At 36.4% G+C, this 19,174-nt stretch overlaps 1 protein-coding gene across 2 annotated transcripts in view; it reads left to right on the top strand.

Moving 5' to 3' along the window:
* Nucleotides 1-19,174, top strand: part of LOC150082108 (uncharacterized) — a 183,998-nt gene that overhangs the window by 130,069 nt on the left and 34,755 nt on the right. For both annotated transcript variants that reach the window (XM_090379986.1, XM_090379985.1), the window contains exon 15: nt 3,953-4,043. In XM_090379986.1, the coding sequence (XP_090236112.1) occupies nt 3,953-4,043 (91 nt within the window). The remainder of the gene's footprint in view (nt 1-3,952; nt 4,044-19,174) is intronic.

The raw sequence follows: 19,174 nt of genomic DNA, 5'->3' as shown, positions 1-19,174 counted from the left end.
AGACAAGATAGTGGAGCAAACATAATGTAGTTTGTACTTTATTTGGCAGTTTTCAAAATCAAAAAAATTAGATTTATTTCACACTTCCAGAAGTATTACAAGAAATATCAAATAGCATCAGTTTCAACAAAAAAAACATGCTCAGAAACATCTTCATTCCTACAAATATTTTGTAAATAGGAAACTGTTTTGCTTTCCTTTACTTTATTACAATTATTTGAAAGTTTAACAACAGCATTATTTACAGATGCAAGGCATAGACTTGGTAAGACAACAAGCTTACCATGTTGTAATAACATTTAAAAATCAAATAAAAATATTTTAATATAATTTAATAATTAAATACTTTAATAAGTAAATAATTTAAATTTAATTTAAATAATGTAATAGTTCAATAATTTGGAGAAAGAGAATAAACAGATGAATTTATTAAACATCTAAAAGATCTTGCATCACTTAATGATGCAAGATCTTTTAGTTTATGTTTGAACCCTGCTCTTAGACCCAGAAGAGTAAAAAGAATGATACTTGGGGGAGGTCACTCAGGATTTCGTTATGCTAGATCCTTATATGAAGTATAAAATAGAAATTTACAAAACTTCAATTAATAATAACAAGCATTGAGTTAAGATTGGAGGTGGGGGAAGAGCATTTTTTTCTTCCTTGATCCAAGAAATCTACACAATATAAATGAATTAATTAACGGCGATGATAACGAGTCATTAATTTCTATATTGCAAAATATTAATATTGACTGTATAGACCTACGGAATGAATTGATTTACTTTAGTCAAAATTATCAAAATTTAGAAATAAAAAAAAATGAAAATGAATTGTGTCTTAATGGAGATAATTCATGCAAGGGTTGCATTCATTGTATATTTAATGTTATTGATAATACAGTATGCATATTTGTAAGCTAATTTATATATGGCATATAATTATATATGGACACCTTTATCTACACAAACAGCATGTGACTGTTTTTCACTATTAAAAATAATAAAAATTGCCTTTTATGCCAATATGGGGGAAGAAATTTTACAGGCTCTAATGATAATGAATATAGAGCAAGATGTACTACACTCAATAGAGCTTAATAAAATTATTGACACTCTTGCTTCTCAAAGCATAGAATATAAAAAATTATGCATGCCATAATTCTGTTTAATTAGAAAAGTACCTATTTTGTTTTTGTACCTGGTTTATTTAATAAAAAAATATGTATTTTTTATGCACTTATAATTTATGTTTATTTTTTGATTTTATACCGATTGTATTTGTTAATTTGAGTAATATAAGTAATTGTTCTGTTAAACTTACTTCATATCATATTTTTAAGTATATATGGGGACCCTAAAGTTCTAATTTCTCTGTGGGCCTTTTATCTTCAGTCCAACCCCGCTTACCATCATTAAAATTCTGCCAGGTAGGCAGAATTTTCCTTACCATTAGTCTGCCAAGTGAATCTTAGGACATTCCCTACTGATGTAAGGCGCCTCTGTAGCCATGTGGGCAGGAGCAGCAGTGCATAGCACACACTTCTTGATTAGACGGGGTTCGAGCCCGTGGGCCACCAAATATAGAGGATGCAGAAAGGTCAGGGAATGACCACCGCATACCCCCGGAGCAATATGGCCTTAGTTGCTAATGCTCCTAAAAACCAAATAACAACAACAAATACTGATGTAAATCCTGCAAAATGCATAGGCATAAAGAAGCTTGAGAACTAGCTGGATAATTTTCTGATACTGTTTGAATAGGCATCTTCTCACGAGTCCTTTAGGTGATGTAATAAGGCCACATTTCAGAGTTTGTCTTCACACTTGTGAAGGCAAATTAATGAAATTTATGACTGTATCTAATGACTCTCTGACCTTTAACAGCTTTGGATTAAACACTACTGTTGTTAGAACTTTCATTGCATTCATGAGAAAAAATTTTCTCTTCCCATGAATGAGTTTCACTTATACACTGACCACTATTTTCCCATATGAATTTTGGCTGGGTTACAGTTGCTGTATAACAGCAGTGCTTATAAACACAAGTCAAGTACAGTATTTCAACAAGTTACATCAATGGTCATAAAAGAGAACAAAAATGCTTAATCAGTAATTTGATTTTTCTGTTTGATTGTGTGATACTGTATTGATAAACTAAAGCAGTACTGGCTATATAATTAGCTGTGAGTTATATTTCTTGTTAAAATATTTTAAGTGATCATAAATACTAACAGACTGAGGCAGTCATGTCATGGACAAAAATCCTAGTTCAGTGGAGCCTGTCATTTCTGAAATCAATTAAATTGAGATCTGTTAAGCAAATGTTTATTGTACTAGTATTTTTAAATATTTATATAAGTGTTTAAATGTTTATATTTAAATGTTCAATATAAGAAATAAATCTGATGTAAAAAAATGAATATTCACTTCTTTAAATAAATTTAAATAACTGAATATTCCTCTCTTTTTTTATTCATCAAATTTATTCCTTTACTATGACTAAGCTTGTATCAAATGACAATATAACTTGCATTGTCCCATGGCCTGTAATACTTCTAACTACAGTATAATCTCTGGAAAAAAATATACAAAGTACTTCAAAGTACTCCAAAGAGAAGCTACTTGTACTCTAGTCAAAAACTTGATTATAGCTCTTACTTTGCAGCACACATGAGTATGTGATTTCATTTTGATGACTGCTTTCTTTTTTTGGACTATTCAGAAATGTTCCTATATGTAACCTCTAAGAACATTTCTGAACAGTGCTTCTAATAGGAATATCAAAATTTCTAGTCTGAAAGCTCTATCGTTTTTTCATAAGAATTTAAAAATAAAAATGTAGGATATTACTTTGAGAGATGCTTGTGGTTTCTTTATAATGGTTTCCAGAGCATATGAAAGAGGAAGAACATTTTCTAAAGTGAGTTTTTTTTTTTTTTTTCCTCTTTTTTGGAAATAACTCTATAATTGACCTAAAAAAAATTTATGATATAAAATCTCATAGTATCAACTTAGCTCTTAAGTATTAGCACTTTATGAGTGCTTTCTTAAAAATAATGAGCAATGTAAGCTGTGTTTGTTATAGAAATAAAAACAAAACAAAATTAAAATGAATTTTGTCTTTTTCTTTTTTTTTTTTTTTTTTTGCATGGCCAATTTACTTTACTTGTTGTTCATTAACAATTCACTCTAAGTAAAATAATTTGTATTGTTTTCAATACTTTTAAAATTCTATGTTTTATAAATCATTTTATGTTAGAGCCACTGCCAGTCAAACTGCTTTTTGGTTTAAAATTAACTTTACTTATAATATATAAGATCTATTCACAATGAGGTGCATAATAGTTTTAAATCTGTTTAAACCCCTTTCCATTTCAACATGATAATGCTCCACATCATATAGTGTAACCTGTAGTGAACACCTCCCCCCCCTCTGAAAACCTTTGGGATGAACTGAAATGCCAGGTTAACATGCTAGCAATCAATAGTTGGATTGATTGCTATATTGAAAGAGAAATGTACCAAAATGCTGCCTTCCTGTTATCAAAAGTAGGTTTGAGGGATGCACAATGACAATACCCTGTGTAATTAAGGACAAAAGGGCTGGGCATGCTATTAAATATTGCACCACTAAAAGGCATTTTGAAACGAACAGCATGAAAGTGGGGATCCACTTACTTTTAGAAATATGGTGTATATGTAGCTTGTGTTGTATGAGTATTGCTCACAAGCACATGTACATAGCAGTATTATGTACATGTGCTTACACTACTTTTTGTAAGCAATTTTTGTTTATTCTGTACATTATTTACAAAGCTGCATCTGTTTCTTAACATACCAAAAATATGTTCTCATGAGATTCTATCAGTTTCTTTGGAAGACTTATGAATTATTTTATACAGATATTTTTTACCAGCAGAAAACTAATCATTTTTCAATTCTTGTTTCAGGTGGTGTTCAATCATGATAGCAGGCTTACTGAAAAGTACTATTGAGCGACACCTAGAGAAATGCACACAACTTATAGAAAAGGGAAATCCAGTAAGATATTCTGTTATTTCTGATATTCTCTCCTTTAAATGAAAGAAATGGCATAATTATCACAAAGATCAAATCCATAGCATAGATTCCTGTATTGTTCAGACATAGTGAATGATATTAGTAATGATATTACTAATGATATTAAGAGTAGGAGACCAGCGGAATTACTTAGCAAGTACAGGTCACTGTTGAAAAAAAGCCGTGAATTAGGGTTGAATTTGAAAGTGTCTGCAATTCTGCCCAGACACGATAGGAGGGAGTATATGATGAGAGCCTTGTCGATCAATTCGGCCCTGGAAAGATTGTGCAAGGCTCAAGGGGTAGAATTTTTTTCAGCCTGGACTGTACTTGTTAACAGGAGAGATTGCTTCTACAGGGATGGGATACACTTAAATAGAAAGGGTGCAAGAATATTTGCTGATGCTATCGAGGCAGTGTTAGGTGGGTCGGAAAACTGCTAGCTTGGGGGGATACAAAGACGAATAGATTAACAGTAGCCACTGGCAGAGGTGGAAGTGATTCTTGCACTGCTTCTATTGAAATAAGCAGAAGCCTGAAAAACAAGATGCAGGATATTTCAGAGACTGCTGGGAGTCATTGCGGCACAAGTAAACACATGGGTTGTGTTAGGGTAGCTAAGAATAGAAACAGGTGCATGTATACCTGCGTGTACACCAATGCTAGGAGTTTGGTAAATAAATTTGATGAATTTGAGGTATTGCTCAAAACATCAAAGGCAGATATTGTTGGGATATCAGAGACGTGGTGTCACACAGATATAAGGAATGCAGAACTGGAATTTGGGGAATACAATGTGTATAGAAAGGATAGACAGGACAGGAGGGGAGGAGGGGTTATGCTATTAGTTAAGAAACACATAAAGTCCAAGGAAGTGAAGCCAGTCGACATCGATGGACAGGGCAGTGTCGAGTCAGTTTGGTGTGACATAAGCATAGGGAAATCAAAATTGAGAGTAGGAGTGTGCTATAGGCCTAATGACTCTGATGAGTATAATAAGATATTGTACAGGGAAATAGAGTGGGCCAGTAAATCAGAGAGTCTTATAATGGGGGATTTTAATTTCCCAGATATTGACTGGAATTTGTGGATTGGTCACTCGCACACTAGCAAGGCTTTTGTGGATTTATTGGATGATTGCTTTCTACATCAGCATGTTCGTGAGGCAACAAGAGGGAGCAATACTCTTGATCTGATTATCAGTAGTGATTCTTCATGCATTAAGAATCTGCAGATAAATGAACCACTAGGTGGCAGTGATCACAGTGTGTTGAAGTGGGATTTACTCAAGGAGGTAACTACCATCAGAGGTAAAGGGAAGGGTTTTTGTTTTCGTAAAGGTGACTATGATGGTCTGAGACAGTATTTAAATTCTATACAGTGGGACCAACTGATGATGTTACCAACAGCAAACTCAAAATGGGAAGCATTCAAGGAACTAATCTTGGAGGCTACCAGGTTTTACATACCAACTAAGAAATATTGTTCAAGGTTTAGGCCTAAATGGTTGTCAGATGAACTAATGAGACATGTGGCAGAGAAGAAAAATGCATGGGATACATACAAATTAATGGGTGACATGGAAGCCTATGATAGATATAAGTTGGTCTGTAACCAAGTCACAAAGGAGATTAGGCAGACTACGAAAAATCCTTGGCAAAGGATGCAAAGAAAAACAGAAAAGAGTTCTTTACCTATTTAAACTCAAGAAGGAAAGGGATGAATCAGATTGGTCCACTGGATATTGATGGTTCAACAGTTGAGGATCCTGCTCAGGTGGCTAACAATCTAAACGAGTATTTTGCATCTACATTCACGCATGAGGAGTTATACAGGAAGGAGAATGATGTAGGTAAAGTAAACATTGGCAGTGAGCTGGATGATTTTGTAATAACTGAGAGGAAAGTGGAGGAGAGATTGTTGAGGATAAAAATAAAAAAAGCACCTGGGGTGGATGGGATCTATCCAGTTATATTAAAGGAGGCAGCAAAGGAAGTAAGCAAACCCCTAGCCATAATTATGAGAGCTTCTTTGGACTCAGGGGAGGTACCCATAGACTGGAGATGTGCAAATGTAACCCCAATTCACAAAGGAGGATCAAAGGCTGACACAAGTAATTATAGACCTGTTAGTTTAACTTCTGTTCCAGGTAAATTAATGGAGGCACTGGTTAAAGAAGCACTGCAGGATCATCTAGACAGGAATTCAGTTATAGATCAGACGCAGCATGGTTTTGTTAAGGGCAGGTCTTGCCTGACCAATTTGATTGGATACTATGATGTAGTCACAAAAGAACTGGATGCAGGGAATAACTTTGATATTATATATTTGGATCTTAGAAAGGCTTTTGATACTGTTGCACATGGAAGACTGCTGCACAAATTGGAGCAGTGTGGCATTGGAGGCAAATTGCTGCCATGGATAAGGGGATGGTTGAGTGGCAGAAGACAGAGTGTGGTAATCAATGGACACTGCTCAACGTGGACTAATGTTATTAGTGGAGTTCCTCAGGGTTCAGTGTTGGGTCCGTTGTTGTTTTCGGTGTTTATGAATGATATTGATGATGGGATATCAAGTTTAATATCCAAGTTTGCAGATGATACAAAGGTTGGCAGGGTTGTTAAGGACACTACTGACGCTATGCTGCTGCAACAGGATCTGGAAAGGTTGAACAGATGGGCAGAGAGGTGGCAAATGAAGTTTAACATTGAGAAATGTAAAGTACTACATATGGGAAACAGTAACCCCAGAGCAACATATCAACTCTGCGGTACTACACTGACAGTGGTGGAGAATGAAAAGGACCTGGGGGTAATTGTGCAGGCAGATATGAAGTTCTCTGAGCAGTGCAGACGAGCTGCAAGAGTAGCTCATGGTGTCTTGTCAATGATATACAGGAATTTTTCTAGCAGGGATAAGGAGGTGATTATTCCCTTGTATAAGGCAATGGTTAGGCCACATCTTGAGTACTGTATACAGGTCTGGAGGCCTCATTTCAACAAGATTAGTGAATGGAACAAAGGGTTGCTCTTACGAAGAAAGGCTTAAGATTTGCAAATTACAGAGTCTGGAGACTAGGCACCGGTGAGGTGATCTGATAGAGGTGTATAAGGCTTTGAATGGTTTGAGCATGCTCAATGCCAATGGGATTCTTCATCTTGCTCAAAATAATCACCTCAGAGGGCATAAATTCAAATTGAGGAAGGACGGATGTCGGATAGATGTACGGAAATTTGCCTTTGGCCAGTGGGTGGTTGGTTGGTGGAACCAACTTCCGTCACTTGTTGTTGAAGTTGATAGCCTAAACAAATTTAAGGCTCAACTGGACAGGTATTTCGAACAAACGGAGGGGTGACATGGGAGTGGTGTGTATGTTTTTTTTTTTTTTTGGCTGATGCTGAATAAGCTTGCTTTCTTGCATCATATGCCTCTACTAATGCTAATGCTAATAGCAGCAGCATCTAGTGTTATGCCATTGTTCAGACTACTACAATGACAGCTTTATTTTTTAGTATTTTTTTCTTCTAATTTAATAATATTTATGAAAATAATGAAAGTACTCTGGGTTACTTAAAATATAAAAACTTAATTCATAATATTGACTGCATGCATTACAACTGTTTTTTAAATTTCATTAATCCTTTAGCTGTTGTTGTTATTTGGTTTTTAGGAGCATTAGCAACTAAGGCCATATTGCTCCTGGATATGCGGTGGTCATTCCCTGACCTTTCCGCATCCTCCGTATTTGGTGGTGACGGGCTCGAACCCCGGTCTAATCAAGAAGCGTGTGCTACGCACTGCTGCTCCTTCCCACCTGGCTACGGAGACGCCTAATCCTTTAGCAGGTATGTTTACAGCAAAAGTCCATCAAAAAAATTTAACTTAAAAATTAAAGTACCTATTAGAATTATATCAGTGTAAATTTCTTCAGTATGGTTTCAACTTTCACTTTGCATCATCGATCACATTAGAATTGGAGGAGTCTCTCCAGATAAAAATCAGACCTCTTGCTGGGTGGACATTTGCCACAGACTGACTCATCTAATAAATTTGTGGAAAAGCAATAAACATCCAATAGAGAGAAAAGTGATCTAGTTTTGGTTTTGATTTGTGTTGTTTTTGTGTGTTAGAATAAGGTAGTCACATGAAAACATATGTTCTCAGCAGAACTGGCTCAGAGGGTTTTGACACCCTTATCCAACTTTGCTTTGGTGTCCATCCAGTTCATATAATGTTACAAAGGTTATTCAGTTTAAAAATAAAATATAAATATTTTGATAATTTTATTGTATATTTCATTGTTTGTTTTATTAAAATTTTTAAATAAAAAAATAGAATTTATTAATTTAACAAGTAACATTAATTATTACTTGTTAAATTTTCTTCTTCAACAATTACCTTTTCAGACCTCACTGCTGCAAATTTTTGAATAATTTCATCCAGTTCTAAATTTGGTGACAGATGGTCAATTGATAAGGCAGCCAATGTATTCAGCTGACCTTGTGTCATTGTGATTTGGAGGAAGTTTTGATTCATTTCATCATTGAAAAGGCATCCCTCAGTTCTTGCCACTGATACTAGCATTGAAATATATTCTCGGTGAAAATCTCACACTTCATGTAATGAATTGGAGATTTTCAGTGAGAAGAGCTGCTTTCAAAATGATTTCGAAAATATTTTAGTTTTTTTGCATAAATCAATGACAGATAACGTTTTGATCACCATCTGTATGCAGAATTTCTGAATCCATATAAGAATTCATTGTTATAATTTATGACCAGCTCTGACCTCTCTATCAATTATCAGATTGCACTTATTTGCCTTTAGCCAGAGGGTGGTTGGTTGGTTGGTGGAACAGATTTCCATCCCTTGTTGTGGAAGTTGATAGCCTAAATAAGTTTAAGGCTCAGCTGGACAGGTATTTCAAACGAACTGAGGGGTGAAGTGGAAGTGTTTTTTTTTTTTTTCTTTTCTTTTTTTTTTGGCTGATGCTGCATAACCTTGCTTTCTTGCATCAAATGCCTCTACTAATGCTAATGCTAATGATAATAAAAACGTTGAAAAATGGATCCTACAATTTTCTTTCTTTGCGGTATCAATTTTGTCTTGTTGTTCACTCTCATTCTTTTTTGATGGTGAATTCTTGATAGCTCAAATTCAGGTTTAATTTCCAGTCAGCTGCCAAATTTTTGCATCATCAAGCATATGATGCAAGATGCAGCATCAGCCAAAAAAAAAAAAAAAAAAAACCCTCCCATTTCATCCCTCCATTCGTTCCAAATGCCTGTGCAGCTCAGCCTTAATTTATTTAAGCTATCAACTTCCACAACAAAAGATGGAAGTCTGTTCCCCCAATCAACTACCCGCTGGCTAAATCCAAATTTCCTCACATCTGTTCTACAACTGTCTTTCTTCAATTTGAATCTGTGCCCCCAGGTTCTTAATCTGCGCAAGAGGAAGAATCCCATCAGCATTCAGCTTGCTCAACCCATTCAAGGCCTTATACACCTCACAGGTGCATACTCTCCAGGCACTGCAATTTGGAGAACTTAAGCCTTTCTTGGTAAGAAAGGTAAGAGCACCTCTTTGTTCCCCTCACCAATCGTGTTGTCTCCGTAGCCAGGTGGAAAGGAGCAGCAGTGCGTAGCACAAGCTTCTTGATTAGACCGGGGTTCGAGCCCATCACCACCAAATACGGAGGATGCGGAAAGGTCAGGGAATGACCACCGCACATCCCGGAGCAATATGGCCTTAGTTGCTAATGCTCCTAAAAACGAAAATAACAAATAACATAACCAATCTTGTTGCCCTTCTTTGTACTCATTCTAGCAACTCTACATCCTTCCTATAATGAGGCCTCCAGATCTGTACACAGTACTCTAGGTGTGGCCTGACCATTGCCTTGTATAACGGGATAATCACCTCCCTGTCCCAGCTAGAAAAATTCCTATATATCATTGACAAGACTAAATGACCTGCCGTGGCAACCCATCTGCACTGCTCAGAAAACTTCATATTTGACTGCCCAATTACCCCAAGTCTTTTTCACTTTCCACTTCCCTGAGTGTAGTACCACACAGTTGGTACGTTTCTCTTCAGTTATTGCTACCCATATACAGTACTTTGCATTTGTCAATGTTAAACTTCAGTTGCCACTTCTCAGCCCATTTGCCCAACTTATCTAGATCCAGCTAAAGTAGCATACTGTCTTTACTGTCGTTAATAACCCTGCCAACCTTTGTATCATCTGCAAACTTTGACATTAAACCTAATATACCTTCATCAATATCATTGATAAATATACAAAACAATGGGCCCAACACCAAATCCTGGGGAACTCCACTAATAACATCTGTCCACAAAGAGCAGTCTCCATTGATTACCACTCTCTGTTGACTCCCACTCAACCATCCCTTTATCCATTGTAGCAACTTACCCATAATTCCATACCTCTCCAATTTGTACAGCAGTCTTCCATGTGCAACAGTATCAAAAGCTTTCCTGAAATCCAAGTATATGATATCAAAATTATTTTTAGCATCCAGTTCCTTTGTGACCACATCATAGTATCCAATCAAATTGGTCAGACAAGATCTCCCTTTAAGAAACCCATACTGTGTCTTAACTATTACTGCAGTCTTGTCAAGATGATCCTGCAATACTTCTTTAACCAGTGATTCCATTATTTTCCCGGAACACAAGTTAAACTAACAGGTCTATAGTTACTTGTGTCACCTTTTGAACCCCCTTTGTGAATTGGTGATACATTTGCACACCTCCAGTCCATGGGTACCTTCCCTGAGTCCAAGGAAGCTCTCAAAATTATGGCTAAGGGTTTGCTTACTTCCTTTGCTGCCTCCTTTAATATAACTGGATAGATCCCATCCACCCCAGGTGCCTTCCTTAAGTTTAACTTCAACAATTTCTCCTCCACTTTGCTCTCAGTTATCACAAAATCACTTAGCTCCCTGTTAGAGTCTGATAAACTTCTGGCACTCCTCTCATTGAATAACTTCTCATATGTGAATGTAGATGCAAAATACTCATTCAGTTTATCAGCTACCTTAGCATGATCATCAATAGTCAACCCATCTATGTTAAGTGGTTCAACCTGATTCATCCCTTTCCTTCTAGAGTTTACATAAGTAAAGAACTCTTTGCTGTTTTTCTTTGCATCCTTTGCCAAGTACTTCTCGTAATCTGCCTTCACCTGCCTAACCTCCTTTGTGACTTTATTACAGACTAGTTTATATCTGCCATAGGCTTTTGTGTCAGCATCCCATACATTTTTCTTCTCTGCCATGAGCCTCATTAATTCATCTGACACCCATTTAGGCCTAAACCTTGAACAGTATTTCTTAGTTGGAATGAAAAGCCTAGTAGCCTCCAGAATTAAGTCCCCAAGGCTTCCCATGTAGAATTCAACATTGGTAACATCATCAGTTGATCCCACTGTACAGAATTTAAAAACACTCTGAGACCCTTGTAGTCACCTTTATGAAAGCAAAAGCCCTTCCCTTTAACCCTGATGGTAGTTACATCTTTAAGTAATTACCACATAAGTACATTGTGATCGCTGTCACCCAGTGGTTCCTTTATCTGCAAATTCTTAATGGATGAATAAACACTGCTGATAATAAGATCAAGAGTATTACTCCCTCTGGTTGCCTCTCGAACTTGTTGCTGTAGAAAACAGTCATTCAATAAATCCACAAAAGTTGTGCGAGTGACCAACCACAAGTTCCAGTCAATATCTGGAAAGTTAAAATCCACCATTATAAGACATTCTGATTTACTGGCCCACTCTATTTCTTTGCAAAATTGCTCATTATACTCATCAGATTCATTAGGCCTATAACACATACCTACTCTCATTTTTCCTTTCCCAGTGCTTATGTCACACCAAACAGACTCAACATTGCATTGTCCACCAACTTCAATTGGATGCACTTCCTTAGATTTTATGTGTTTCTTAACTAACAGCATAACCCCTCCTCCCTTCCTGTCGTGTGTATACTTCCTGTACACATTGTACTCCCTAAATTCCAATTCTGCACTGTTTCTGGCTGTGTGACACTATGTCAATGATATCCCAACAATATATGTCTTTGATGTCTTGACTAGCACTTCAAGCTCATCAAATTTATTAACTATACTTCTAGCATTGGTGTACATGCAAGTATACATGCACCTGTTTCTACTCTTACCTTAACACAGCCCATGTATTTATTTGTTCTACTATAACTCCCAGCACTCTTGGAAATCTCCATTGCCTTGCTTTCCAGGCTGCTGCTCATTCTGCTAGAAGCAGTACAAGAATCACTTTTCCCTTTGCCTACAGCCACTGTTAACCTTTTAGTCTGTGTATCCCCCCCAACCTAGCAGTTTTCTGACCCACCTAACACTGCCTCGATAGCATCAGAAAATATTCTTGCACTCTTTCTATTTAAGTGTCCCCATCCCTGTAGAAGCAGTCTCTCCTGTCAACAAGCACAGATCAGGTTGAAAAAATTCTACCCCTTCAGCTTTGCACAATCTCTCCATGGCCGAATTGATCGACATGACTCTCAACATATACTCCCTCCTATCGTGTCTTGGCAGAATTGCAGACACTTTCACATTCAACCCTAACTCACGACTTTTTTTCAACATTGACCTGTACTTGTTGAGTAAATCTGCAGATCTGTTACTCTTAATGTCATTAGTTCCAATGTGTACAACAGTATCACCTTTTATGCCCTTAAAAGATGATATCTGCTCTACAACATCATCAACTTTTGCCTCTGGAAGACATTACCCTGGTCCTGTTCCACTTATCCTTTTTTGCATACTATATGCCCCGTCTCCCTGACAATAGAGTGACCTACAATAACTAGTTTTTGTCGGACCGGTGCATTCTGCCTAGGTTGCTGCTGCTGCTGTGTTGACTGATGCACGGGAGTGAGCTCTGGTGTTGAGTTGGGCAGCTGAGAGCTTGATGGGCTCTCATATTAATTTCTTCGAGGGCATTTACCCTACACCTCAAGCTCTCATAAACGCCCATCAGAATGCTGAGTTGGTGCCTAATTTCTTGACACTCTAGACACTAGCACACACAAAGGCATCCTCCTTGGCTAGATCATGTCCTGTTTTAGAAAGATCAGGAAACATTTCACATTTTGCACATTTTTTGAGACTGTGATGTGTTGGAGAATCGCCCCTTTGTTTCTACCCTGAGTCAGAGCACTCTCGCTAGTCTGTGATCTTTGCTGCTCAGCTCTAGTCTGAGTCATGATTTCTGTTTAAATACAATTTAATTAACAATGAAATTTAATAAGATTAATAATATTTTTGATTAATTGATAATACAGTAAACCCCCGCTATTCGCGAGGGTTACGTTCCTGAGAAATGTCGCGAATACTGAAAATGCAAATACTGAGTTATGGCTCCCATAGTAATAAAGGGGTTCTGTTCCAAAGTATGAAATATATAAGAAAAACTAGTCTAAAATTTTGTCTATGTATGTATTATATGTACCTTCATATTATGACTATGTACATAGTGAAATGCAAGCATATGGCATCGAAATGAAAATAAGAAACAATTTAATATTAAATGTAATATTTATTAGAAATTTCAAACAAATCTTTCAAACCAGCGCCTTTGCTAGCAAAAAAACTTATCACGCCAGTGCTATCACCAGTTCGCTAAAGTGTTGATAAAGGAGTTTTTACCTTTTCACGAATGATGAGTGAACTTAACGGAATTTTATTTTGAGTTCGGTCTTCTATCCGCAGATTTTAAGCTTTTTCCATTTTTTCTAATTTAACATCACGAGTTACAGAGCAAATTTTTGAAGCGATTAGCATGTTTTCATGGACACTACAGCGGATTTTTTCTTCCGATTTCTTGATTTATCGTACCGTTGACTCATTGATTTTATAATGTTTTGCCACTGAAGAGACACTTTCACCATTAGAAATTTTGTCTAATAACTCAATTTTATTCGCTAATCATCACCTTCTTTGATATTTTCACATTTCCCTCGTTATTCGTAGCCATATTTTTGTACAGGTAAAAAAGAACTTGTCCACAATAAAGGTGCTTTCTTCCGTTAACACACTCAAAAAAAGTCTGTTTTACACTGCAAAACGATAGATTTATCACTTTTGTGAGCATATAAATTTATAAATTGATAAATTTTTTCAATTTATAAGCAAATAAATTAAAAGCAAACGACCAAACCTTCCATGACAAGCACATAACACATACTGAACAAGGATTAGAGAGAAACATCCACGCTCACGATTTTGTCACCCCTCTCCCCCCCACCCACTGAACACTGTTTTTACCGGGAAAGATAATTTAGCCACGCCCATGTTTTTTTATGGCGGAAAATATTCACAGCGCTTTAAAATTCACATTTTTTTAAGTTTCATTTTATTTTAAATCAGCGATCTCGAATACGCGAAACCGCGAATACAGATACCGCGAATAGTGGGGGTTTACTGTACTATTATAAGCTAACAGATTCCTAATTGAGTGCTTCATATTATGCTATCTAGTTTTACTTTATACACTAATAGTGTAATATATATATATCAGTTCGAGATATATATACATTACACTATTTCTTATCGACTACAATATGGCGGCTAGTTCAACGATATTGGCACCAATACCAGGAGTCGTAACTTCCAAAAATTGCTAGTTAAATTCAAAATAAGAAGCTAACGAATGCTGCTAAACCTATTTAATATCTCTGTAAAACACAATGTAGTATGTTAATTAACAAAGAATATGGTAAAAATTAAAAATACTTATCACTTTACAGCAGCCAAAAATCCACCGACTGTTCTCTTCTGCAACTAGAGCACCCTCTATCCTTTATCATCTCTTTTGCAATTTTTAAGTATTTGGTTGATTCTGAAAGCAGGGGGACAGCTTATGACATATTCTTATTGACCTCTTAGAGGGCTTGTGAAGTCTGTTTGGTTCAAAATGTTATACTGTGCAATTAGACAGCAGATAAATTTGCTGTAATAGTTTTTTTCAACATTCAAAAATTCAGACACTAATTGACTAGATAGAATTCCTTTTATAAACTGTTCACTTGTTTCTTGTTGATTAAAGATGATTTTTTGTAACATCGTTACCCCAAGCTGATGCTATATTGGCTTACCCCTTAAGCTAGCCCCTGGTTCTCATTGTAGTAATTGTAGCTTTACAGTTTCAGTGTAATAATTAGTTTATAGTAATTAGTTTTTGATGTAAAAACATCTTCAGTAGCACCTACTAAATTTCAGGCTGAAGTAAAACCAATTTTTCACGAAAATATGAAGCAGAAATGACGCAAATTACGTAACTTCCTAAATGATGCTAATGCAGTCACTAATGTTGATTCTTGATGCAAAAACATCTTTAGCAGCACCTACTAAATTTCAGTCAGACAGTCAGTGTTTGGCCTGTTGGTGCAATGTGAAACGGAAATGATGAAATTATGTCACTTCCTAAATTATGCAAATTATATCACTTCCTAAATGACATTAATGCAGTCACTAACATTGATTCTGTAGAGTAAGTAGTGGGTATGAGCATAAAATGTTACATTGTTTTTTTTACTGCTAGAAGTCTTTATCATCTATATAACTGATCATACAAATTAAATTCTTAATTCAATTTTTATAGGTTTACTTTTTTTTCTTACATCCTTGGCAAAAGATGCTAAGAAAAACAGCAAGGATTTCTTTACTTATATAAACTCTAAAAGGAAGGGGATGGATCTGATTGGTCCACTTGACATCGATGGTTTGACTGTTGATGATCCTGCTCAGATAGCACACAAACTGAATGAGTATTTTGCATCTACATTCACACATGAGGAATTATTAAGGTTTAAAAATGGCAGAAGGTTATCAAATTGTAGCAGGGTGCTTAATGATTTTGTAATAACTGAGAGCAAAGTGGAGGAGAAATTGTTGAAGTTAAACTTAAGGAAGGCACCTGGGGTGGATGGGATCTATCCAGTTATATTAAAGGAGGTGGCAAAGCAACTAAGCAAACCCTTATCCATAATTATGAGAGCATCCTTGGACTCAGGGGAGGTTCTCACTGACTGGAGATGTGCAAATGTGACCCCAATTCACAAAGGGGGATCGAAGGGTGACACGAGTAATTACAGACCAGTTAGTTTAACTTCTGTTCCGGGTAAAATAATGGAGTCACTCGTTAAAGACGCATTGCAGGATCATCTAGACAAGACTGCAGCAATAATTCAGACACAGCATGGGTTTGTTAAGGGAAAGTCTTGTCTGACAAATTTGATAGGATATTATGATGTGGTTACAAAGGAACTGGATGCAAAAAATAATTTTGATATCATATATTTGGATTTCAGGAAATCTTTTGACACTGTTGCGCATGAAAGACTATTGTACAAATTGGAGCAGAATGGTATTAAGGGTAAGTTGCTACAATGGATAAAAGGATGGTTAAGTGGGAGAAGACAGGGTGGTAATCAATGGGTGCTGCTCTTAGTGGACTAATGTTATTAGTGGAGTCCCACAGGGTTCGGTGTTGGGTCCACTGTTGTTTTGTATATTTATTAATGATATTGATGAAAGTATATCAGGCTTAATATTGAAGTTTGCAGATGATACAAAGGTTGGCAGGGTTGTTAATGACAGTAATGGCAGTGTGCTACTGCAACAGGATCTAGATAATTTGGGCAGATGGGCTAAGAAGTGGTAACTGAAGTTTAATCTTGACAAATGCAAAGTACTACATATGGGTAGAAGTAACCCCAGAGAAACGTACCAACTGTGTGGTACTACACTTAAGGTGGTAGAAAATGAAAAAGACCTGGGAGTAATTGTGCAGCCGGATATGAAGTTTTCTGAGCAATGCAGACAGGCTGCCAGGGCAGGTCATGGGGTTTTGTCAATGATATATAGGAATTTTGCTAGCAGGGAAAAGGAGGTGATTGTCCCTCTGTATAAGGCAATGGTCAGGCCACGCCTTGAGTACTGCGTACAGGTCTGGAGGCCTCATTTTAGGAAGGATGTAGATTTATTTGAGCGTGCACAGAGAAGGGCAACAAGATTGGCGAGGTGAATGAAGGGATCCTCTTACCAAGAGAGGCTTAAGTTCTGCAAATTGCAGTGGCTGGAGACTAGGCACCTGTGCGGTGATCTGATTGAGGTGTATAAGGGCTTGAATGGATTGAGCATGCTGAATTCTGATGGGATCCTTCCACTTGTTCAGATTACGAACTTAAGGGGACATAAATTCAAATTAAGAAAGGACAGATGTAGAATAGGTGTGCGGGAATTTGTCTTTAGCCAGCGGGTGGTTAATTGCTGGAACAAACTTCCATCTACCATTGTGGAAGTTGATAGGTTGAATAAATTTAAGGAGGAACTGGACAGGCATTTGGAGGGAATGGTGTGTTTTTTTTTTTTTTTTTTTGGCTGATGCTGCATAAGCTCATACACTTGCTTTCTTGCATCACATGCCACTACTACTATTACTACTACTGCTACATCATCCAGGCCTATATGTTTTAGTAATGGTGCAGCCTGAATAGGAATATACATCAGTTTTGTAAATGATTTTAACTCACACTTAATTAATATAATATGTATGGGTCAAAACCTGAAATGATAAAAACCATACTATATATTTTACAGCTCTTTTTATTTGTATATCTTAACATTTTTCTGTGTGTGTGTGTGTGTGTGTGTGTGTGTGTGTGTGTGTGTGTGTGTGTGTGTGTGTGTGTGTGTGTGTGTGTGTGTACACATATGCAGGCACACACACACACACACAGAATGAAATGTTAATATTAATTTTTTAATTGAAGTACCTCTGTTATACATTTTTATTCTTAACATCAGTATGTATACTAATACCCATTTCATGCAAAATATAAGTTTGTATGTATTCATAAACTAAAGCAAATAAAGTTTGTATAAAAATCAATGTATTTATTGACTTCATACCACTTTCTGTTGAAGCCAAAAGAATAATAATGATCTAATAATGAGTGAACGTTAAGTTCACTCATCATTCGTGAAAAGGCAAAACTCCTTTATCAACATTTTAGCGAAACTGGTGATTGCACTGGCGTGATAAGTTTTTTAGTTAGCAAAGGCGCTGGTTTGAAATTTCTAATAAATATTACATTTAATATTAAATTGTTTCTTATTTTCATTTCGATGCCATATGCTTGCATTTCACTATGTACTGTCTATGTACATAGTCATATTATGAAGGTACATATAATACATACATAGACAAAATTTTAGACTACTTTTTCTTATATACAGTGTTTCATACTTTGGAACGGAACCCCTTTATTACTATGGGAGCCATAACTCAGTATTCGCGGCATTTCTCAGGAACGTAACCCCCGCGAATAGCGGGGGGTTACTGTATAGTAAATGAATTAATAACAAGAGCTGATCCCAAAAAAACTGCTTACTATAATGGAAAATCATGCTACAATATGCCTTTTATCAACACCAGCTGATTATTAATTACTACCCGGTATCTTATAAATGGGTTGCTGAACAGAACTAGAATTGCAATGGTAAGACAGCATTTGAGAAGATGAAGCAAATATTTACAGAAATAAGAGTTAAGGAAGGGGTTACCTAAATGTTTTGTATGAAATATGCTTTACAAGGCCGAGACACTGGCACTATGGAAAAGGATATTAGAAGAATTTAATCTTTTTTTTGAGATGCAAATGTGGAGGATGCTTGAAAAAAACTGGTAGGGTGAAAAATGAAGAAAAATTATATAATTGAAGAGGGTAGGAGAAAACAGAAGTATGATGAAGGCTATAAGGAAAAGAAAGGAAAATTTTATTGGACATGCACTGAGGAGAGTTTATTAAAGGATATAACTGGAGAGGAGTTAACAAGTAAGAGACTGAAAGAAAGAAAGAGAATTGGAGTTTTAGATGACTTTGTAAGGCTGATGGGTATGATGGTCTGAAGGAGAGGGCTAAGGACAGGGAGATATTGAGATGCAATTGAGTTCTGGCTTTCATGGTAATGCCATGTGGCAGAGAATGATGATGACCTTGGCTTGAAAAAAATTATGCAAATAAGCATCTTTATTCAGCAGC

Source organism: Mastigoproctus giganteus, chromosome 8 (assembly GCF_048544385.1).
Source record: "Mastigoproctus giganteus isolate SK-2022 chromosome 8, ASM4854438v1, whole genome shotgun sequence".
Classification (NCBI taxonomy): Eukaryota; Metazoa; Arthropoda; class Arachnida; order Uropygi; family Thelyphonidae; genus Mastigoproctus; species Mastigoproctus giganteus.
This window is presented reverse-complemented; position numbering and strand designations above follow the sequence as displayed.